Source organism: Pteropus medius, unplaced genomic scaffold (genome assembly GCF_902729225.1).
Source record: "Pteropus medius unplaced genomic scaffold, Ma_sr-lr_union100, whole genome shotgun sequence".
Lineage (NCBI taxonomy): Eukaryota > Metazoa > Chordata > Mammalia > Chiroptera > Pteropodidae > Pteropus > Pteropus medius.
The window spans coordinates 16,836,957-16,860,484 of record NW_024349799.1 but is presented as its reverse complement, the minus strand read 5'-3'; the positions used below and the strand labels follow the sequence as shown (position 1 = coordinate 16,860,484).

Below are 23,528 nucleotides of genomic sequence, written 5' to 3'. Positions count from 1 at the left end.
AAAGTTATCATTTGCAAAGGTTTACTCCTGACAAAGGCGCCTCAAAACATGAAAAAATGTATTTGTCAGGACTCAGAGCCTGACAGGACCTAGAGCTTTGGATCTATAAGGATAATTTATTCTAATAACCTTATAAATCATGCTTCTGGCTACACATCTGTTTCCACATCTGTTCAGATTAAGAAAGTTTCTAGAGAGTCTATGGCTTCCTTAAATAAAAGCATAACTACCTTTTCCACTGGGAATCATGCTCATCTGCTTTCGTGTTCAGAAATCCTACCATGGCAGAAAGGTTCACTCAGAGAGAATGGCAAATGACATCCCAGGCAATCAATTTCCTTTTCTTTGGTTTTTACCTCTCTAATATATCCTCCATGCTGCTTTGAGAAAGATCATTGTAAACACAAATGTCACCATGACTCTTCCCTTCTGTGGTTCCCATTTGCTCTCTGAATAAAGTCAAGTTGTTTTTTAACTCCTGAGGGCCAGAATCCCTTTGTGATTGGGGCAGGAACCATAAGGAGTTATGAGATCTGAGGTAATAACTGATCAAAGGAGATTTTTCCAATGCTCTTGGGAGTTTGGTTAAATGGAAGCTTTCCATTTCAGCCTGGTTTATTTGGAAGAGGCTTAGGACTTCTGGCTCACCACTCTTATTATTTATTTCTTATTGTGACTACATCAAAGTTAAAAGTATTCTCCTTGTTGTACTCTCCCCCACGTCCAACTCCAACTCTGCATTTCTTGGTGACTCTGCAGCTCTGTGAAGAGGACTGCTTCTCCAATATCAGTGTCAAGGTCAGCTACCAACTTCAGACCCCCAAGGGCCAGAGGGACCATCTCCACCCTGTCCTGGATCTCTACAGTGAGACTTCTGCCATCTTCCAGGTGATTCTACCAACAGCTAGGACCAGACCCTCCTGGGAGCCATTCCCCAAAAAGCACCTGCTCCTCTAACTTCAAAGACTGTTAGAGTTGGGAGGGTCTTTAGACAGTATTTGGGCCCTTTACTGCACAAACGGGGGAAGTGAGTTCCTGAGATGGTTGTTAGTTTGCGTAAGGCCTTAATGGTAGGTAACCTGATCACCAAACCACCCACCAAGACTAGTTCTTCTTTTATGTTCACAAAAAGTGCTTGCTATATATTTAATGAAGGATATGAATACATTGCCTGACTTGGCAACGGTCTCTGATGACTGTGGTGGGGGTCCCATGTGGGAACTGGACTGGAGCTGACCTGCCCTGCATTGTAGAGAGGATGTCCTCTGCACATCTGTCTACCCAGGTCCTACCCAGGACCTTCAGGCTGAATGTCTGGCCCACAAAACTTGCACCCTAACAGGTGGGTAGTGTCACAAGAAACTTTTCTCATACCTAAGGGAAATCAGAGGGAAAACACAATCAAATTTCCTGATTCTATGATATTTAAGGTGATTATGTTCTTACCCGAGCTCTAGACCCCAGGATATTCTTTAGTCTTTATTCAGAGAGCCTTATGGGGTATAGATAAATCAGCAATATCAGAGAATTGACATGAGCATTAGAGTCATAATTACAATTAGGTGGAATAAATTGAGTCTCCAGAAATAAAACTAAAAAACCAAAAATAGTTCACGCTGGCACAGAAAACTTCAGATAACACATTTCCAAGTAATCATAGGATACTTCTGACTGTTCACTATTTTTACCAAAATGCTCCATATTAATTAAATTATATAAACCTTTAGCTCCAGTTTTGGTCAATACCCAATGCATAGTCACAGATAGTAGTAAATAGAAATAAGAGAGCAACATAATCAGGTGACTGTTTCACTGCTCATCTGCCTAGGAAGAGGGAGAATCAGGTTCCTTATGAACAAAGATTGTCATCTTAATTTTTTTAGGCAAGAAACTTTATTTTTAATTTTGTAATAGTATATATATTTTGTAAAGAATTTTTTAAATTTTGGTACTGACAGCCAGTTAGATGATTCAGAAAAGATCTGGAGAACTACTGTAATAAAGTTTTGTCAATAAGTATATTATTGCTAATTATATATATTCTGTTTTTAAAAACTTTATTTTGAAATATTTGGCTTACTAAAAAAGTTATAAGACTAGTCCAAAGAATCCCCAGGCATTCTTTAACCAGATTCTCCAAATGTTAACATTTTTACATTTTATCACATACTTTATCATTCGCATTGCTTTATCATTCTCAATTTTTATAGACAGTATATATACATATATTACACACATATATACACATTCATATTTCTGAACCATCTGAGAGTAAGTTACAGATATACCTCTTTACCCCCCTATACGTCAGTATATAGTTCCTAAAAGACAAGGACATTCTTACGAAACCACAGTACAATGATCAAAACCACGAAATTAAGAATGATAAAATACTATTATCTATAAACTTTATTTAAATGTTATCAGTTGCCCTATTAACATCCTTTATAGCAAAAGAAAAAAATTGTTTTCTGGTCCAAGATCATTCTTTACATTGTCATAATTTATATTTAGTCTCCTTTAACCTGGAAGTTTCTGTCTTTGTTTAATAACTCTAACATTTCTGAAGGGTACAGGCCAGTTATTTTGTAGAATGGTCCTCAACTTGAATCTGTTTGATGTTTCCTCATGAATAGATTCAGGTTATGCATTTTTGGCAGTAATATCATAGATGTGAAGTTGTGTCCTTCCAAGTGCCTCCCAGCAGGAGGCATCTCATGTGGCTTTGTCCTATTACTGGTGCTATTTCCCTTTGTAATTAATGGGGAGATGCCTTGAGATTAGGTATGTATCCTGTTTAACATTCATTCATGATTCCTGTCTTAATCAATTATTACTTTGATAGTTTGGTAAAGATATTTTTTATTCCACTGATAAAATGGGTGAGAAGTGATATGGTATTAATTTAGGCACATAGATATTTCCAGAGAATGAGTTCTAGCTGGGAGGTTAAGGTAGTTAACCCTGCTCTCTCACTGGAATTGGGTGAAAGAGAGCAGGTTACTTGGTTATATTAAAAGCAGAACTGGAAAAACCCTGCTCCAAACTGTTGACCCACTGAGAGCTCCAAACTCTGACTTCTGGAAAATGCATCTCCCTTCTCCACAAAGTAGAAGGTTTCCTTTCTAGCTCTGGAATCCCATTCCAGCTCCAGGCCATGGTAACAGTCCTTGTATAAAGCCAGCAGTCCTTGTATAGAGCCGCTGAGGTGGTCATTGGCTGTTGAAGAGATAAATGCAGAGATTGCCCAGTTAAGGAGCTGGCTGTGTTTCCTTCACAATAAAAAATAAACCTAGATTCTTTAGGAATTTTGATTTTTTCAAGTCAGGGCTTTCCAGCCTTGACTGGGCCTTTGGACCCAATGAGACTTTCTGAATTAGCTTTAATGTAGGCAAGATTGCAAGGGGAATGTTTAACCTACAGAAAAGACTAGCCATGGGGACAGAGTACATTGCAGGACTGGATCTTGACAATATTTAGTTAGGTATCCTCCATTTGTGCCCCTGCTGTTGCTGCTTGAAAGGACTAAGGAAGCCTTTCTTCACATAGGTTTTCCTACCCGAAGTATTCAAAGTAGTAAGTTGTGAGTGTTGCAGCTTAATCTGCATGATGTGCATGTGACAAGCACTCCCACAATTCCACAAAGGTCACCCTGTCTTTGATTTGGCCAGAGGACTGACTTGTGGTATACCTGTGTTATAGGACCTAGCACGCCCCCTACTTTACAGTCACCCATCACCTGACTGGTACCTGATTGTCACCTCCTACCCATAAGATCAAGGAATGTCACAGTCACAGCTCTCTCGGCCATGCGGACACAACCTCAGCCTGTCAGCCTTTACCTCTCTGTAACTGTACCTTAGAGTCAGCATGAGGGACGGGTGTGTCCTAGGGAGATCATGAGGCAAGGCTGCTGGGGATGGCATGGTCCCTGGGCTGATCTCTGCCCTTCTGTTTGGTTACAGCTGCCCTATGAGAAAGCCTGCAAGAATAAGCTGTTTTGTGTTGCGGAGTTGCAGTTGGCCACCACCACCTCTCAGTGAGTTGGATTCAGTAGTCATAGTTTCTGCAATTAACTTACTCCTGAAGGCTGACCTGGGCAAACCCTTCATCAGGATCGATTGTTCACTTCCTCCTCCTCCGCCAAAGGGCTTTTGCAATAATTATCTTATTGCTTCCTTAGCTACCCTATGAGGGAGGCAAGACAGAGATTTGTTTTCCCATTTTATAGATGAGGGAACAAACTCAGTAGTTGAGAGTTTGTGTAGAGTCATCTGGTGGACTTGAACTCAGGTCTCTTGACGTCCCCAGCAATGCTATTTCCATAACCCAGTGTCTCTTGCTCCTAGGACCACCTCAATTAGAGGTAACCTCTTTCTCGACTCATCTCTTAACCGAATTACTTAATTTATTAAATATTTATGGAGCATCTACACCATGCCAAACCCTCTAGATGCTGGAGATACAAAAAGCCCTGCCCTCCTGATGCTTTTAGGGGAAGAAAATAAATAAGTAAATTTTATGTTGATGAGATGTACTATGAGGAAAAATAAGGCAGGGAAGGTTGGAGGGAGTGCTGGGTGAAGGTGGAGTTGCAGTTTTGGGTAGTCAGAAAAGGGCTCACTGAGGTGACATTTTGGTACACGCAGGAGGAGGTCGAGGAATAACTATGTGGGTGTCTGAAGGAAGAGCAATAGCAAATGCTCTGAGGTGGGAACAGGCCTGGAGGTGGGAGGAATGGCCAGGACACCAATATGGTTGCAGTAGAATGAGGGAGGGAGAGATGATGTGGGGGTGGGGGAAAGGTCATTTGAGGCTGCATAGGCCCTCCATAAGGGCTTTTACTGTGAGCTGGGAGGCAAGAGGAATGATATGACATTCCGTTTTAACAGGATCATTGTTTTTGCTGTGTTGAGAATAGGCTGTGAGAGCAAAAGTGGAAGCAGGGAGATAGTAAGGAGATATTATAATTACTCAGGTGAGAGATAATGGTGACTTGGGTCAGAGAAGTAGCAATGAAAGTGATTGGTTATATTTTGAAGGGAGAGCCCCATAGGATTTGATGACAGATTGGATGTGGGGAGTGAGAGAAAGAGAGGGGTCTAAGAAGTTTTTTAAGGTTTCAGCTTGAGCATCTAGAACTGTGCTGTCCAATTCAGTAGCCGCTCATCACATTTGGCTAGTTGAATTTAAATTAATTAAAAGTAAATAAAATCAAAATTTTAGTTCAGTTGTATTACACACATTTCAAGTGCTCAATACCCACATATGGCTAATGATATTGAATAGCACAGATACAGACCATTTCTATTACTGCAAAGTTTCCTTTGGATCACGCTGAATTTTTCAGTGATGGTCATGACAAGAACCGAATTGAGGAAGCCTTTGGAAGAATGGTTTTGGAAGGCAGGGTGTGGAGGAATAGATCATGAGTTTGGTTTTGGACACGTTGATGGTCTTAAAATGCCCTCCCTGGCTACCAGTGCTGTGTGTGTGATATGGTACTGATGGCCAGCTGGCTGGCGTTGGTGTCTATGGGGAAGAACAGTTCCGGGAGTCCTGGTAAGCTCTCTCATAGATATTTGCAGGACTGCGTTTCGGATGTGGATGGCTTAGCGCTGCCTATCTCAATCACTAAGGGTCCAATTCAAGACTTTTGAGTGCTTTGGAATCCGGCCTAACAAGGAGACACAGCTGTTTCCAACAGGGAATTAATTACAGCCAAGAACTGCCCTCTCAATTCCTTGTGAACTAGAGATGCAGCACACACGCTGGCTCTACATCACCCCCTAGTGTACATAGCAAGCACTCTTCAATTTTCAAAAGTATTGACCTAATTGTCAGCATCCAAATGTCTCAGTCAGTGATTTTTGACCTTTTTGTGGACGTAGATCTCCTAAAGAATCGAAGGAAAACTACAGACCTTTCTCCTTAGAAGATTACATGTGCATACACCAGTGTTTGCATTTGGGGCCCCTGAAACTGTCCCTGGCCCTAAGGTTAAGAACCCCTGTTAAATACCGTGATGACTCTCAGGTCTCTCCTCTAGGCTCTAGAAAAGTATATCCAACTGACATTTCGACACCTCTACTTTGTTATACTATAGGCACCTCTCATCATGTCCCAGACTGAACTCTTCTGGTCAACTTCCGCCCTCTGATTTTCCTTCTGTGTTCTCTCCCTCATGAATAGCACCAGGCTCTCTTTTTTACTCTGCTCACAAGTACGGCCTTACCATTTCTGGTTTCTATCCCTTCTCTCCATCCCCACACTACTGTCTTATTTCAGGCATGTGTCATCTCTCAGATGGCTCTCCCAAGCAGGCTCTATTTTTGACCCCTCTCTCCCTCCAATCAATCTATCCTTTTCTCAGCTGTGATAGAAAACAACACAACAACAAAACATGTCACATTACTTCCCAGAGCTACATATTCCATCTTTGAACATTTCGGATGGCTACAAAGTTTTCTTTGTATTGTTAATGTTTTCCTGTAGACTCGATTATTGATAGAGGTTCTGCACTCTGAGGCCCCGCAGTACCACAGTGGACTGAAGGAAGCACTCACAAATCCCCAGGTCTTCTCTTTTCCAGGCTGCAAACCACAGCCTTTAAATTGGAAGGGCCTGAATGATTTTGTAGGTGGGAAAGCTGAGGCTGAGGTAGGGCCAGGGGCAGGGTCTGTCTTATGCACTGCTATTTCTCCAGTGTTGAGCAAGGTATCTGGCACAGAGAAAGTACTCCATAAATATGTGTGAAATGGAAGAATTTTGTAATGAAGTGCCTTGCCTAGGGTCACAGTGAATTGGTGGTAGAAAGAGAATTTAGATCCAGTTCTCCCAATCCTTTTTGAAGTGGTTAGACCTAGGCAAATTAGTTAGCCTCTCCTGGCTTCTGTTTCCTGCTCTATAAAATGGAGAGTAACCATCCTGTTTCATACAGTTATTATGAGGATAAATTGAACCTATGAAACATTTAGTACAGTCCCTGGCATGTGGTAAGTACTAAATAAATGGCAGTCATTATTACTATCTCACATAGCAACTCAGGTAGGTATCGCAGTCCAGGTGTTCGCTTATGTTGAGGGGAAGAAAATCTAGGCTAAATGTATCCTTTAGGCAATTTATCTAAGTTAAGAATGTGCTACTGCATTTCATCTAAGTTTTTAAAGAATAAATAAACTGCTAACACTTATCTATTTGCCTACCCTGGGCAGGCAGGAACTGGTGGTGGGTGTCACAAAGGAGCTGACCATGAACATTAGCCTAACCAACTCTGGGGAAGATTCCTACATGACAAGCATGGCTTTGAATTACCCCAGAAACTTACAGTTTAAGAAGATACAAAAGGTAATTATGACAGCAGTTTTGGAAACATGCCACTTATGGTTTTTCCTCCCTGCATACCTTTTTTTTCTTTTTTTCAATAGCAACCTCCTAATTCTGTCTCCAGCCTCAACCTGGTCCAATAAATGATTATTAACTAGATGAATCCTCTCCAATCCAACTATATGCCATAGATCCAGCCATGTCATTCTCTACCTCACAAACCTTCAATGGTGCTATTTTGCTGCACAATCACTCCTCCCTGCCTGCAACCTTTCTTAACCCAGGTTCCAAGAGAGAAATAATCTCTAATAAATTAGCTTGGATGGGAAAAGTAAGAGTCAGCCCTGCTATTTATTAGCCTGGGATCACAGACCAAAGCCAGCTGCAAAACACTAGGAAACAATATTTTCCTCAAGGATATCCTGCAGCTGTAACATATAACTGAAAAATTTTGTTCTCTAAAATCAAAGGCAATCAGAATCTTTGCTGTTTGCAATTATATCTGTAATTATGAAACCATCTCACTCTTGCCTGGAGAATCTAAGTTACTCTGACACAGAGAAGGAGTCTATTTCTATCTGAGGTTCAGAGCTTCACATAAAGCATTTCTGGACAAAATTTCACATCCATCTTAAGTTTTCAAAGAAATGAGTCTCTGGGTCCACTTTGCAGTCCAGACTTGATGTTGAGTGACCCTACTACACGCAACCCTGCTTTGTTTTGAGCCTATGCAAACACTGCTTCAGCAATTTACAAATAGCCGAGATATGGAAGCAACCTAAATGCCCATCAACAGACGAGTGGATAAAGAAATTATGGTTCATATACACAATGGAATATTACTCAGCCATTAAAAAAAAAAATGAAATCCTACCATTTACAATGACATGGATGGACCTAGAGGTTATTATGCTGAGTGAAATAAGTCAGACAGAGAAAGATAGACACCCTATGATCTCACTTATATGAGGTATCTAAGGAACAAAAAGAACAAACTAATCAAAAACAGACTCACAAATATAGTGGACAATTTGGTGATGGACAGAGGGGAGGGGAGTTGGGAGGCTGGGAGAATGGGGTGAAGGGTTAAAGTACAAATTAGTAGTTGATAGTTGGGCATGGGGAGCATGGCAGAGGGAATGCAGTTAGCATTAATATGATGGCTAAGTGGAGGGCCGGGGGAGGGAGGGAGCAATTGCGGGGATTGTTTTATGAACATTATAGATATCTAACGAATGTACTGTATACTTGAAACTAATTTAAAATTAAAAACAAACAAACAAAACACTGCTTCATTTCCATTTCACCTGAATGCCTCCCTGCCCCAGAATCCTTTAATAACTGTTTTACTTGTTTGAGAAGACACACCACAGTGCAGTTTTCTCATTATAATGAGTCAATAAACTTGGCTTCATCAAACTACTAGTTTGTTCCTGGTGGGGGCTATTTGGGCTAGGACAGCATCCATTATATGAAAAGAATAAAATAATCTCCTAAGCATCTAGAATGGAATTAGTGATGCACCCTCCTTGGGAGAATTAAGAAAATAGTAGTCCTCAAATAATTTTCCATATTCAGTGGTCTAGATGAGGAATTATGATTGAAAAAGGCTGCATGGTGGTGCTTGGGCTCATGCTGACCTTCTGGCCCATCACATTATGGTAAATTTGCATTGGTCCAAGGCCCAGTTCAGATGTCTCCTTCCCCATGAAAACTTTCAGATTCCTCCAAGTTGGAATTCATCTCTCTACTGCTTTTCTCTGTACCTCTTAGAGAACCACTCCTTAGGCCCTGTACTTGAATTCCTCAACTATCTACTACTGAGACCACCTGCCCAGCTTGTGAGGGAGACAGGGACTAGGTCTGATATATTGTGTCCCAAGCTCCTAGCAGGTGTCTGGCATGTGTTAAAATCAGCAATGTTGCTGAATTGGTGTGAAGAAACTGGTTTTTTTTTTTTTTTTTGCCTTTTAAGAATAGTCTTTTCTGTGTTAACAGCCTCCTTCTCCAAACATTCAGTGTGATAACCCTGAGCCAAGTGCTTCTGTCCTGGTCATGAACTGCAAGATTGGTCACCCCATACTCAGGAGGTCATCTGTGAGTGTTTTGATTAGCTGACTCTTCTCACTCGCTACCCTGGAGTTTGTGTCTTCTGCTTCCCAGTCTCATCGGAATCTCTCAGTTGTGGTCTCCGTGCTTCCTTTTACTGTACTAGCAGCACTTAGAACTGCCAAGTTTGCTCCGAAAGTAGGGAGTGGTGGCGTCAGGGATACAGCCACAGGCAAACTGTTGGCTCACTGCAATACAGCAGAGTGAAGTTGGGGGTAGAATGGAAGGAGCATCAGACCCAGAGTCCTGATGTGCCACTGATGATCTCTGTAATGTGGGCAATCTCTGAAATTGTTTCCTCAGTTGTAAAAAGGGATTAAGAGGCTTATATGGAATAATAAACGTGGAAGCATGCTAGGATAAAAAACTGTGAGGAATATGAATTATGTTTTCCAGGCCTGTTTAATTAGTAGGAAGCAGTTTGAATTGTGAGTACTATAGAGAAGAATCAAGTGACTTTTTTTTTTTAATAGGCAAACTTTTCAGTAGTTTGGCAGCTAGAGGAGAGTGCCTTTCCAAACAGGACAGCTGATATCTCTGTTATGATCACGAAGTAAGTATGCCTGTGACATAGTGAGCCCAGGCTATGGTCCTGGAAGAAATTTCCCTCCCATGTGCTATGGCTCCTACACTGCCTAGGAAGAAGAGAACCTCAGTGAACCCAGAGAAGACAACTGTGTCCCCACAGTGGCCTGGCTTTTCCTTCTTGTTATCAAAGATATTTAAAACATTCTTTTATTGATACACAATGTAAAATTATGGTCTAGTCTGGTAGAATGAGCCTTGGACTAGAGTTCTAATTCTGGTTCATTTAACTTTGGAGAAGCTGTTACCTGTAAAACCTCTATGTTTGGGGGTAAAGTGGAATATAATGTTGGGAAAGGTTGTCAAATGGGGGTGATTCTGACAGCCTGAAGTAATACCTTTAGACATTTTTGATTGTCATGACTTGGGGGGTGCTACTGATATCTAGTGGGTAGAGGCCAGGGATGCTGATAAACATCTAACAATACACAGGACAGCCTCGCAAAAAGAATTATGGCCCAAAATGTCAATATTGTTGAGGTTGAGAAACCCTCTTTAAATCAGTGTTTCTCCAAGTAGGGTCTTTTAGCAGTCTTCTGCACTCGCTTATCTCCAAGAGTCTTTTCTTATCCAACCACTGATGACCCTGGGGAGCCAAGGTACAGAAGTGGCCATATGTACAAAGCAGGTGTGCTGTGAACTGACACTCTTATTTCCTAGTTTCAATGAAAGAAGATCTTTGGTCAGAGAGACCCACAGCCTTCAATGCAGGCATGCCTTCATTGCAGTTCTTCCCAAGTAAGTACTTCTAAGGGGCCAACACCTGTGCAACAGCTTCAGGTACTCTCTCTTGTGATTGGAACTGGTGGTCAGGCTGGATGTGAGCACTGCCTTTCTTTGAAAGGAGGCTGCTTAGAATCCAGGCTCCCATTGATCTCTCTGGCACTAACAGTTGGGTCCTAATAATCCCACGGTAGTAATCAAAGGAGCAGTGCCAACTGGTCTTGCTACAAAAAGGTACTGTCATTATGCTGAGGGAAGAAGAGAGGGGCCATGGGCTGGAGAAGGAAGGAGAAAAAGAAGACCACTCTAAAGAATGACAGACACAGAACCAGCCCAAATACATGGAATTCAAATATTCTACCTAATCCCAGCTGTCCTACCACCACTTTACATTTTGACATTTAGCTTTGGTTCCTTTTAAGGATATGGTGCCCTCTGTCCTAGGGTATCCAACTGGTGGCATTCAGGTTCACTTAAAACAAGACGGGGGCCTTGAGGCCTAACACATGTCCTCTCAATTGCAGACCATCAGTGATGTACATGAACATAAGCCAGGGGCTTTCTGACCACAAAGAATTCCTCTTCAATGTAAGTGCTTAGTACTTATCATTGCAAAGCTATAGGTGGCAAAGCAACACCAACTTTGACTTTCCACTCTCTGGTTTTACTCTGCAGATACATGGGGAAAATGTCTTTGGAGCCGAATTCCAGCTTCAAATCTGTGTTCCAATCAAATTACAAGGTCTCCAGCTTATAAGAGTGAAGAACCTGACAAAGACTCAGGTATTTAGAGGTGGTTTTTTATCACAATTATCTCTCTTTCCAGAGCAACTGTGAATAATCAAAGGTATAAAAACTATAGAGTTCTAGAAAAGGAGTAAAAACAAGATTAGTTAATTTGGGAACACATTAGGAGTAAATTACCAAAGTCATGTTTAGAAGGAACATCAACCACTCAGCTCTTAAAGCAACCTTACAGTTTTCCCTCCCTTGATAAAAAATAAGCAAAAATCCAAACCTTTTTAGTAGCCATGGAGACATTTATTTTCCCGTTGAAAATCGATAAATTCTGCTTTTCTTTGATTGGCAAATGAGCTTGATAAACATGTGGCCTTCCTTGAATGTCTCCCTGTAAACTGTCTACCACCTTCCTTTCCTCTCTCCCTCCAGTCTGTCTTGGTCTCTGCCTTGCTTCAGCCTCTTTGTTCTGTTGACTCATTTGTAGTATGGCTCCCAATGCCAGCCTTATGATACCTACAGTAACAGGCTCTGATCAGTAAGACAGCTGAGGCTGTGGGCTTTCTTGAATTTTTTTTTTTTTTTGCTCAGGCTACATAAAGTGTTAAGGCTCAAAAATGAAAATATGGAAACTTACAGAATGGACTCTGCTGAAAGAGGGCTTATAACTTGTGAACACTTGTTCTCATGTGTAGTTTGTATTTTAAGAACATTTCTTGTTTAAATATTTCCACAAACGTTTCGGTTTCCTTTTGGAAACAAAATTGTTTGAAAAGCTGACTGAAAACATGGAAGAATGGGAATTCCACCCTGCTCTTGGGATAGAGATTGCACCTGAGGTGTCAAGGCTAGTGGCCTCTCAGTTTGGGGCACGAAGGTACCTTTGATTTACTGAAATAGTCTGTGTTGGCAGAGCAGGTCTGTGGCAGAGCTGAAGTTCAGCATTGTCTTATGGAAATACAGAATCTGTCTCCTCATTTGCTTCATGGCAGGGGTGTTACATTTAGTCTTGAAGGTCATTTCTTTCAGAATTTTATCAGTAAGGTAATGTAGCCAGAGCACATTAGTATAAGGGTGATATTCACCCCAGCAGTTGTTGTTCTCCTTCCTCATTAGCCTGTAGATCTCAAACTGGTAATCACCTTCACCTGTAAATAGGTCCTCATCCATGGAAATGTCACAGAAAACCATGATCCCATCCCGCTCCAAGCGTGACAGGGTGTAGTCAATGATGTTGACTTGCAGTCCACGGCTAGGGATAGTCCTTGTCTTCCCGTTGAGGGTGTAGTGGAGCTCTTTGAGGCTGGTTTTCTTTAAGAGCACGTTCCCCCAGTGTAGGTCTCGATGCTCAAAGTGCAGTGATGCCTCTGCCACAGCAAGGGATGCGGTGATTTGGTGTAGAATGCTCTTTGCAGTAGCTATGGAGGACAACTCCTTTCTCATTTGCTCTAAGTCAGTCCCTCCAAACTCAAATTCCAGCACAATGAAGAGCTGGTCTTCTTCAAAAAAGTCAGGGCGGTCATTTGCAGACCCTCTGGTTGAGTTATAGTGATCCCAGGCTCTGAGGAGCAAGGGAGGGTAAGATCCTTGAACACAGTGCACTGAGTTCAGCCCAATAAAGCCTTCGGTGCTGTTGCATACCTGATCAGACAAGAGGCTCAACTCTTTGGAGATGATGATCTCTGGCAGGATTTCCTCAAAAGTTTTCTGATGGGCTCCATTGACTAAATCTGGTCCTTCAACAGCAATGATTTTTAGAGCTACAGGTATATGATTAGCAATTGTTCGAAATACTTCGCCAAACACCCCTTCCCCAATCTTCTCACAGCATTCCAGTTTTTCTGTGGAAAGGCAGTAACTAAAGGGGATAGGACCCTCCTGGTTGCATTCCCTGTAAACCTTTTCAGCATCAGACGCCTTTTTGTCTGTGACATGTAGTGTCTTTAAGGGGGTTAGCAAATACATGGAAGAGGAGTGCCAAGGGGACAGAGCACTGTTTGTTCTGTTCATGACAGGAGGGTTTGAATATTCTGATATGAGGGAGCCAGAGAGAGAACTGGCAATGGCGTAGCTGCTGCATGCTTCTGACACAGTAGTCACAACCTTCTTCTTGTGGAAACTGAAGGAAGCCCTGGCTTTGGTCCAAGAGCAGTCATTCTGTAAATGAGTCAGGTCCTGGGTGAGGAAAGAGTCTTTTTCTACCTTTAGGCTCTTTTTAAACTGGTGGTAATGGAGGAGGGAGGTTTCTGTTGCCTCCTGATGTTTCCTTTTCTGGCTTGACCCAGTTCTCTCAGGTCTGTTGACTTCTCCAGGTACAACACGACCCTGGCAACCACTGGCCTCCTCATATTCTCTCTGTACAGCCCCTTGAGCCTCAATCTCTTGACAAGAGTCCTGGTCTGTGGCCCTCTTCTTATGGATGCTTGATAAACCTAGGCTGTCCATCCTTTTCCCCACCAGTTCCCTTTCACAGCAGGCCTCCCTCATATTCTTCCCATCTGCCCCAAACTCAGAATCCTCAGGGTTTCCTGAGTCCATAACACTCAAGAAAACTGACTTGAGGCTGGCACAGGCTTGGTGGGCCAACCCGGTGAACCCTCCTCCTCCTTCCGCTGCTGCCTCCTGGGAGCAGGGGTGAGGTGGTTGGTCCAGAGAAGCGGCTGGGAGGTGGGAGTCTCTGGGAACTTTAGAGGCTGCATCCGGAAAAGCGGAAGGGCCAGTACAGATGACACTGTCTCCTGGCTCTGGGGACGCAGAGCCGGGGCCGGGAGAGGCCAGAAGGCTGAACAGAGAGGCACTGTTGCCCAGCTCGCCACCGTCCCTTGGCTGGCTGCACACACTGAGGTCCGGGCTGAGGCGGCCCGGGTTGCTGCTGGGGAAGGGCGGCGGTAGGAGTGGGCCGCAGGGAGTGCTGCACTTCTGCGGGGGCCGAGATCGCAGCCTCAGGCGTCTTGGGGTCACGATCGGGCTCGGCCGGTCCTTGGAGATTCGACCGCCAGCGCGCCTCCGCCGTTGACCCACCTGGCTGCCGGAGAAGTCGGGGTCATCAGAATCGTCGGAAGCGACAGACTGCGAGGGTTCCTCGCTGCTGGCGTTGCTGCTACTGCTGCTGCTGAAGAAACGCTTCGGATCTTGCGGCGGGAACCATTGAGCAACTGCCCGGCCTGGCCGCCGCCGCACCCCCCAGCCGCCCGCAGTCCCATACGTTCTTAAGAGCCGATTCCTGAGTCGCGGGAGTGACGCCGCCATTTTCGTCACCCGCCAAACGATTCGAATGCATACACCGCGAGACTTCCTTCAGACGCTGACGCACCCGCCCGCCGGCCTGCTCGCCGGGTCCTAGCGCCCGGTCTTACGCACGCGCATCACGACGGTTCTCGCGGGAGCTGGGAGGGCGTCGGTGACTGGCGGTTTGCTTTCCTCATTGCGTTGCGGGAATGGCTCTCGTTTCAGGCGTACACTGTGTGCACTCAGAGTCAGGAGCGCGCTTGTGGGAGCGATCCGGTTCAGGTGAGCGCGGTGATCCCGAGAGGCCGAGGGAGGGGGCAGGGCCTGAATTGGGTGACATGAGAGGCCCAGATGCTACTTTAACGAGGTTTTCCAGAAAAGTAGCACGTGCAGGGCAGCCCCAAGGCCCTCTTTAACCTCTTCACTAGGTCACGTTTGCCAAGGTTGCGGCTTTGCTAAAGCCGAGGTGAACGCCGAAACTGCTCACACCCTCTTACTCTGGGATCTTAAGGTGCTGTGGGTGCTAAGTGTTAAAATTCCAGCTTTTCCATATGAAAAGGGATTGTGCTAACTAGGCTTTCCTTTTACAGCATGTGGAGGAATGGCATTCAGTGAGCTGTGCCATCACTTCGGATAAAGAAAATGTAACCGTAGCTGTGGAGCTCTCCTTGAGTCAGTCTGAGCAGGTACTTGAGACTGAGAAATGCTCCAGATTTAATTATCCTGCAGCTCACGGACACCTGTCTCTCCTAGAAAAGATAATAGCATCTCAAATATAACATGTCGCTGATCCACCTTCTGCCCCAACCTGTTATCCAATTACTCAGGGTTACTTACTACTCCAGTTTCTTAGTAGGAATCCTAGGAATTACTTGCTATTCCTCTCTTTCTTACATCCGCATATCTATTCCAGCAGCAAGCTCTGGAATTCCACCTCCAAAATATGTTATATATATCCATTCAGTTCTCTCCATCTTCACCGCTTCTTTTGTAGTTCCAGCCCCCATCTTTCGCCCAGACAATTGCAGCAACTTCTATCTGCTCTTCTTGTCTCTGCTCTTGCCATACCCTGTCTAAACATTCTTCACCATAATAGCTATCTTTTAAAAGCAAACATTGTGCTTTTGCATACACTTAGACTAAAATCCATACTTTTTGGGTGGCCTGCAAGGAACTACATGATCCGGTCTCTGATTTCTTCTTTAACTTAATCTCCTAGTACTCTCCTCTTTCCTGCTTCTTATACTCCAGCTATTCTGTCCTTTCTGTTCCTCCACGTTGAGATTATTGTTCTGGCCACAGGACCTTTGTACTTGCTGTTCCTTCTGTATGACACTGTTCTTCTCCCAGATCTTCATGTATGTGGTTTCTTCTTATATTTAGCTCAAATGTTACCCTCTTAGCGCTTCCCTGATCACTCATTCAGAAGTGGGAACTGATCTAGTTTAACGTCTTGCAGCGATTCAGGTGAGAATGATGAGATCTGAACTGAAGAAGTAGCTATGGGGATGGAGAAAAAGGGACAGTTGCAAAGAGACTCAAAAATATGGAAGAATTGTTAAGAACTGACTTGAGGCGGGAGTGTGGGTGGGTGAGGGTGTCATGTGAGGTAAAGAGTGAGGGAAAAGAAGTTGAGAAATAACAGCAGGTTTCTTGCTTGGATAACTATGGTTGCTGAGGCCATTAACTAGGCTAAGGAATACTAGAGGAGGAACACGTTTAAAGGAAAGATGGTGAACAAGTCCATGTCTAAAACATTTCCTCTTCTTGCCTTCCCTCTTATAGTTACTAAGAGATGTAACTGAACTGCAGATCCTTGGTGAAATATCCTTCAACAAATCTCTATATGAGGGGCTGAATGCAGAGAACCATAAAACTAAGGTAATCCCTGGCTATTTTATGGTTTTTCTGGGTAAGTGTCCTAGGAAAACTGTGCCTAGCCTTGGAGCCCCTGTACAGGTGCTTTGCTATTGCCCTATTCCTTTTTTCAGTCTTATCACCTGATCTTGACTCTGCCACCAGCTGCCTCTGTGACCTTGAGCTAGTCACCTTTGTCAGTTTTTCCACCTGTGAAATGAAGCTATTGAAAAGAGGCCTAAGTTGAGTAAGTCTAAGCTGAAATAATTAGGCTGGAATTGACAGCTGCATATACTTTGATCTGAAAAAGGTATTTTTTAAAAAAGTTTCTGAAATGAGAAGTTATTTTTTGTATGTATTAACTCTTCCTAGTATGTAGTATCAATGTTTGCGTACAGTATTAAAAAGTTAGAATACTCAGGAATGCATATTCCCTTTGACAAGTCTTAGACTAAATACTAGAACGTTTGGGATTTGTTTTGCAGAAGTATGACTACAAGACAAACTGCCATCTGTGATCTATGTGTGCCCCCCTTAGTTGTCATTCTTGTTGACACTCACCTAGATGTGCTGCTGGCTTCAGAGATCATCCTCTTTATTAGGCATGATTCATTACTAGAGAGAATGTCAAGAGAGTGAGACAGGATTGCTAACTATTAGGTCCTCTGATTTTCTCCCTGGAGGAGGAGAAAGCAGTTCTCTAGACATGTCAGAAATAACATTTCCTTTATTTTTAAGCATTTATAATCCAGGAAATGGTAGGGAAGAAAGAGATGTGCCCCATTATCTCACTGCCCAGATTTTTGAAAAATAGAAATAATGGCAAAAAAAATCTAAGCCTTACAGAAAGATACCAAATGAAAAATAATGGTTCCTTCATTGCCCGCTTCCCACACCCCTGACTCCCTCTTTTCAAAAGAAGTTACTGTTAACAGTTCTCTATATGCACGTTCTTAAATAATTTATTTATATACTTCTCCCCTTACTTAATTGATGCTTTTATTTCTACAGTATAGATTCTTCAATTATTTTCCTTTCTTTAAATTCAGTACCCTAAGCAAAGTATTAAGTAGTTCCTGACAATAAGTACCTGACTTATAATGAATCTGTGAGTATAAATAATTGTGTATCCAAGTACATTTCAGCATCAAGTAAGGGAAGACTCCTGTACTGTAAAGGCATTATGTTGTTCTTCTAGTGAGAGAGGCAGACCAGGGTCAACGGCTAGCTCCTTTGAATCTTGTGCATACATCTGTGTGTTGGTGATGCCTTCCCTCATAGCCAGCACCAAGCTGCCACCTTTCCCAATGCTATATTTTCACATGGCAGAATACAAAATAGGAAGCAAGAGGTCAGTAGCAAAAGGATTTTTTCTTTACATGCTTTCTCTTTTCAGGGAGGAAATTTTTCCTAAAAACTCCCAGCACATATCTCCTTATATCTTAATAGTGGGAACCGGATCTCACGTCAGTTACTGTCAAAGGGGAATAGCTTTGTCATGATTAGCTTAGACCAATGATTATTTCTGAACAAAATCTAAAAAGAGAGAATGGCTGTCGAGTAAGTCACCGTCAGTGTTTGTTATATGCAGTGGTATCCTTTGTCCTGCTTCTCCCTTCACCTCTACCAGGGCAGCTTTGGGGCACTTTAGAAACCCGTGGGTTTGCAAGAGGGAAAAGGGAAGAGGCTTTGAGAAATAGGAGGATTTCTTTTACTCAGATCTTGACTGTCCACCACTATCACCTTGGGACTTCTTCCATTACTTTCCTATACAAGGTTTTCAAGACCTCCCCCTCCCCACACTTTACTCTTCTGTAGAAGAAAAAGCGAGCTCTCTTCTTAGTCTTCCTCCCTCTTTGTTGTTTTGCTCCCTCCTACTCTCAAGGCCCTTAACTCTTGTTAAGTTCGGCTATAGAAGGTCAACCCTAGGAAGTAACCAGCATTTGTAACTTAATTAGAAAAGATCTTAAAGATAAATTTGTCCAGCCATCCACTCCGATGCAGAATTTCTCTCCAAAGCATTACAGACCTTAAACACTTGCATGAAAGAAACTCAGTGTTTTGGGCAGGCAGAGACGTTTAGTGGCCCTTTGGTGTATGGCCACAACTTGGGAAGGCCATATCTGGATCTCACTTGGGAAGCACATCCCCTCAGCTTTCTAGCTGAGTCCTATCAGTGAGAAGAGAGCTTAGATTCTGAAATTGAGTGAGCTTTTAGACAATGGTGCTGGGGATGGTTTCTAATGGAAGAGCTCTACAAGTTTACCCATGCATGCTGTTTTACATTTATTATCGTGTGTCTGAAGTAATATACACTTTAGTCTGGTGAAGAGCAGACCGTATCTTTGTAATATCTTTTGTGTGGGAAAAATGTATTCACAGACTTTAGGGATTTGTACAAGCTCAAAAAGAGCTGTCAGAACAGAGTTGGGAAGAACTTAGAGATCATTTAAAATACGTTATCATTTTGAAGATGATGAGCTTGGGGCTCAAGGATGTGTAATACATAGCTAGATATAGAATCTTAATTTTGTCAGTATTCTTTAAAACCCAGAGATCTTAATCCTTTTGGGACCCTCCGTTACACTGTCACAATCCTTAACAAGGTCACAATCCCCTGACAGACTTAGCTCTTTGTCTATATTAGAAAACAAAATGGTTTCTATAAAGTATTTTAGTCATTAGATAATTTCACTGTGCTCTGTTTTTTTTTTCTTTTCAGTTTTTGTTCTCTTTGCTTTTCGAGAATTCTGTTGATTTATCCAGCTTAGAGATTCTTTCCTCAGCCACCCATGTTCAGTCTACTAATGACCCCCATCAAAGGCATTCTTCATTTCTGTTACAATATTTTTTATCTCTAGCATTTCTTTTTGGTTCTTTCTAAGGATTTCCATCTCTCCACTTATACTGCTTAGCTGTTTTTGTCCTTGTTCTTGCAATACTGACTATCCATTAGAGCCTTTAGCATTTTAATTATAGTTGTTTTAAATTCCTAGTCTGATAATCCCAACATCCTTGCCATGTCAGGTTCTGATGCTTGCTCTGTCTCTTTAAATTGTGTTTTTTGATTTTTGGTATGCCTGGTAATTTTTTCTCGATAGCTTGACATGATATATCAGGTAAAAAGAACTGCCGTAAATAGGCTTTTAGTAACGTGGTGAAGTGTAGGGGAGGGGAAGTGTAAATCTTCCTACAAGTAGGCCTCAGTCTTTTAGTGAGCCTGTATCTCTGGACTGTGAACTTCACAACTGTTTCTCAGTTTTTTTCAACCCCCTTAGGTGGGACAGGATAGCTAGAGTGGGCTTAGGTGGGTATTTCCCTTCCTTCAGGTCTGTTAGGCTCTGATAATAATACCCCAGTAGGTTAGGCTGTGGCTAACTAGTTCCCTTGAGAGCAGGCCTCTTTAAGAAGAATGGAGTACCCTAGCTTATTTCAAAATGGTTCCTTTTTGAATGGGAGGGCAGTCTGGCTGCGACATCTTTCACCCCATTGATCACCGGGGTCGATTCAGCTGACTCGGTGAGTGTCCCTTTCCTCCCCGGTTTCTCCATGTGTGTCCCTCTGGAAGCTGTGTGCTTGAAGATGACCTTTCCCGATAGAGGAGAGGACCGTTCTTCAGTCAAGAGCATATGCGTAGCTGTGCTCCCTTGCTCGGACCCCCCAAACAAGCTCTCAAAATGGTTCCTTTTTCCTTCCCCCTGCCAGAACCTGGTTAAGCTCCTGGAGGTAAATTTTTGGGTTCACTGGAATTTTTAACTCTCAGAGTTGTCCACAGTGAGCCTCCAGCAATCCATTATAGTTCAGGCTTTCGTACCCTGGCACTAGTAAGCCTCTACACATATTTGGCTCAAAATAATGCAGGGAATTTTTTTCTCATTTGCTTTACTTGACTTATTGGATGATCTGTCTTTTTCTAGATCACTGTCATCTTCCTGAAAGATGAGACGTACCTTTCTTTGCCTCTGATCATTGGAAGCAGTGTTGGTGGCCTTCTGGTTTTGATTCTCATTATAGTCATCCTATTCAAGGTCAGTTCTATACTGTTCATAAAGGCTCTGGTGTTGGGTACAGTACTTTCTGGGACAGTCAGCCCCTAACTTAGAGCAGCTGCCAGGAAATGAGCACCAGGAAATCTTGTGGAAAAGGCAGCACTTAAGATGGGTGTTGTAGGACTGTATCATTTGAGAGAGATTTCAGAGAAAGCTTGAGAAGCAGAGGAGGTATAAGGGCTCTTTTGGCAACAATAGATAAATGGTTTTCTAAGATAGATATCTTAGGTCTGTAATTTGGGCTTCCTCCCTTTGTTTTAGTGTGGCTTTTTTAAAAGAAAATATCAACAACTGAACTTGGACAGCATAAGGAAGGCCCAGCTGAAATCAGAGAATCTACTCACAGAAGACTAGAACCAGCTTCCTCATTCATTGAGAGAGAATATCAACCAGTCCTCGAACTTCTAGAGACTTGACATCGTACTAATTACTTTTTCCTTCAGGATGATCAAGAGCAAAGTCTAAGAAATTGTTTGTAGACTATTGTTTTTTAATAATACATTGTCTCAAAAGTGTCTCCATTTTGTGAAAAATAAATTTGGGAAACATTTGGTGTTAAATAGTGTTAAACTGTTTTCTTTATGGAAGTGCTTTTAATATGCAAATATAATATACTTTGTGATTTTTTTTCCTCCAAGAGGAGGTTATACAGCATTTCCCAACCCTATTTGCCTGAGAATTCTTTTTTCTTGGCATTACTATTAACATCTCCCAAAATAGTGTTCTATGAAATACATCTTGGGAAGGCAGTAGTTACAAGCAATTCCTAGACTGGTATTTTCAAGATCCTAAGATCTTGTTGCCTACTATTTCAAATCAGGCCATGAAAAACTACTCTAGAACAAATATAAAAAGTAGAAAAATAAAAGTCATCAAATAGGAACTAGGGAGGGAAAAGAAAATAAGACCAGGATTTTGTTCTGTAATTTCATTTTTATTGTATGTATGAATATGTCTCCTAAATAATACTGTGCCAGTCCTTTACTGGCTTCCTGCTTAGTTGCTCCGGGAGACTTTCATTCCTTAGTAAATACTGTCACGACGAGAGAGCACTTGTCCACAGCAGGAGACAGAACCTGGCCTGGGAGTTGGAGGCACAGAGATTAAGGCTTATTTACAGGCCGGCTTGGCTCTTAATATCTTATTTTTACGGCCCATGCTGTTAAAGCTTGACATCTCCCCACTCCTGAGAACAGTCTTTGTTTTCATGGATTATAAAAATCATTGCAAAAACTTAAATGGTGCAGAAGTATGTAATATAGAAAGTAATCTGTGTAATCAGTCTTTATCTAATTGAGATGATTTCATTATTATTTCTTTTGAATTTTAATTCTTTGGCATTTATGTGTATACAGATGTGAATTAAGGATTTAACCTAAGCGGTTTTTTTTTTTTTCCTCAGAAGCATAACTACTTTCACAGCACCACTTACTGAAATACTTAACTACCTTATCTGCTTATCCAGCTCTCTGTATCACAGGGGCCGGAAAGCTTTAAACATTTCCTAGACTGCCTTGCAGTGGGCTTCTAGTTTAGGTTTTGCCAGTGAGAAGCACTTGCATGAGACTAGAAGGTGGACAGATGGGAGAAGGCTTTCTTCTGGTTCTGGAAGTGGTGGTGGCAGATGAGTACAAGCCCCCGAGCAGCAGCATGACAGTGGGCTCCAGCAGTGGTGGTGGCTTCCTGCAACTCCTGACCCAACCTCTGGGTGATACCAACTCTCCTGTTTTTATTTTCCAGCCCTTTCAACAAATTTGAAACTAATTTTCTGTATTAAACCCTTTTCTGCTTGAAATACCTAGAGTGGTTTCTGTTTTCTTGATGATCTTGAGTCTAGTATTCCAAATGAATAACAGTTGTCTCTATCATTTAGTGAAGTGCTCACTGATGATTTGAGATTCTGCTTTTGCCAGTTATGAAGTTCACATATATGTCCATATATGAATTCTGGAAATTTAGTTTTGTTTCATGGATCTGTTTGTTCCTGTATCAGTACCACAATTGAAAGCTCAAATTTTTTATCATTATGCAAATGATAAATTCGAAACAGCACAACGATGTCCAAAAAACAAAACGTCTCTCTTTTCCCATATCTAATCTCCCTGTCCAAAAGCGACCACTGTTAATAGTTTTTCAGGTATTTTAAAATATTTCTATGCATATATCAGCATAAAATTTTTTAAATATACAAATGGCATTAAATTGTTTCATGTTTTGCCTCTTGTTCTTTCATCTAATAGAATTTAGATATCTTTTAACAGCAAAATCTGCAGATCTACCTCATTCTTTTTAACGGCTCCATAATATACTCTTATATGTGGATATGTCAGAATTTACTTAAGTCCTTACAGGTGGATCTTTAGGTTATTCCCATTTCCTTTTTTTTTAATTACAAAGAAAATGTGTGATGAACATCTTTAAATGTGTCCTGGTGTGCTTTTCAAGTATATTGATGGGTAAGTTCCTAGCACAATTACTAGCATAATTACGAGCATTTAAAATTTTGATAGTTGATGGCAACTTGACCTCCAAAAAGTTTTTACCAGCTTATACTCCTGCTTAGAATGACAGTGCCACTCTATGCTCTTGCCACCACTGGGCATTATCAAATTTTAAGTGTTTTGCTAATCTGATCAGTGTGATCCAGGCCATATTCTGTGTGTTTGTAAATAGTACTCACATACGTACATATACAAGATAGAGATTTTTTAGTTTTTTTTTACATAAAGAGGATCATATATTTACCATTTGTGACCATTTTCATGGAATGACGTCAGAGTAAATGTGGGTGGGACTGGGAATAGGGAGAGGTGGTAGCTTGGATTAACATGTCTATGGGGAATTAAATTTGCCTAGCTCTTTACAGTTTGTAAAGAAGCTCTTTCAGCTTTTTCCAAAAGTGGAATTAAAGAC

The 23,528-nt window shown here is 42.0% G+C and overlaps 2 protein-coding genes across 2 annotated transcripts in view; one reads left to right on the top strand and one right to left on the bottom strand.

The window, feature by feature from the left end:
* The window catches only part of ITGAE (integrin subunit alpha E), a 57,780-nt gene extending 35,769 nt beyond the window's left edge, over positions 1-22,011 (top strand). Inside the window, exons 19-31 of the mRNA XM_039886394.1 lie at positions 760-888; positions 3,966-4,039; positions 7,215-7,347; positions 9,325-9,423; positions 9,909-9,988; positions 10,681-10,758; positions 11,268-11,331; positions 11,419-11,526; positions 14,935-14,991; positions 15,300-15,395; positions 16,495-16,590; positions 20,484-20,594; positions 20,877-22,011. Of these exons, the coding sequence (XP_039742328.1) occupies positions 760-888; positions 3,966-4,039; positions 7,215-7,347; positions 9,325-9,423; positions 9,909-9,988; positions 10,681-10,758; positions 11,268-11,331; positions 11,419-11,526; positions 14,935-14,991; positions 15,300-15,395; positions 16,495-16,590; positions 20,484-20,594; positions 20,877-20,969 (1,218 nt within the window). The 3' untranslated portion in view covers positions 20,970-22,011. The remainder of the gene's footprint in view (positions 1-759; positions 889-3,965; positions 4,040-7,214; positions 7,348-9,324; positions 9,424-9,908; positions 9,989-10,680; positions 10,759-11,267; positions 11,332-11,418; positions 11,527-14,934; positions 14,992-15,299; positions 15,396-16,494; positions 16,591-20,483; positions 20,595-20,876) is intronic.
* Positions 11,988-14,765, bottom strand: HASPIN (histone H3 associated protein kinase). Its single transcript, XM_039886395.1, has one exon. The coding sequence runs from the start codon at positions 14,728-14,730 to the stop codon at positions 12,370-12,372; it is 2,361 nt and encodes a 786-aa protein (XP_039742329.1). The 5' UTR covers positions 14,731-14,765; the 3' UTR covers positions 11,988-12,369.
* Positions 22,012-23,528: the final 1,517 nt, after the last annotated feature.

Excerpts from the sequence above, each read along its gene's own strand:
- HASPIN (XM_039886395.1), bottom strand. The coding sequence starts at position 14,730 with ATGGCGGCGTCACTCCCGCGACTCAGGAATCGGCTCTTAAGAACGTAT.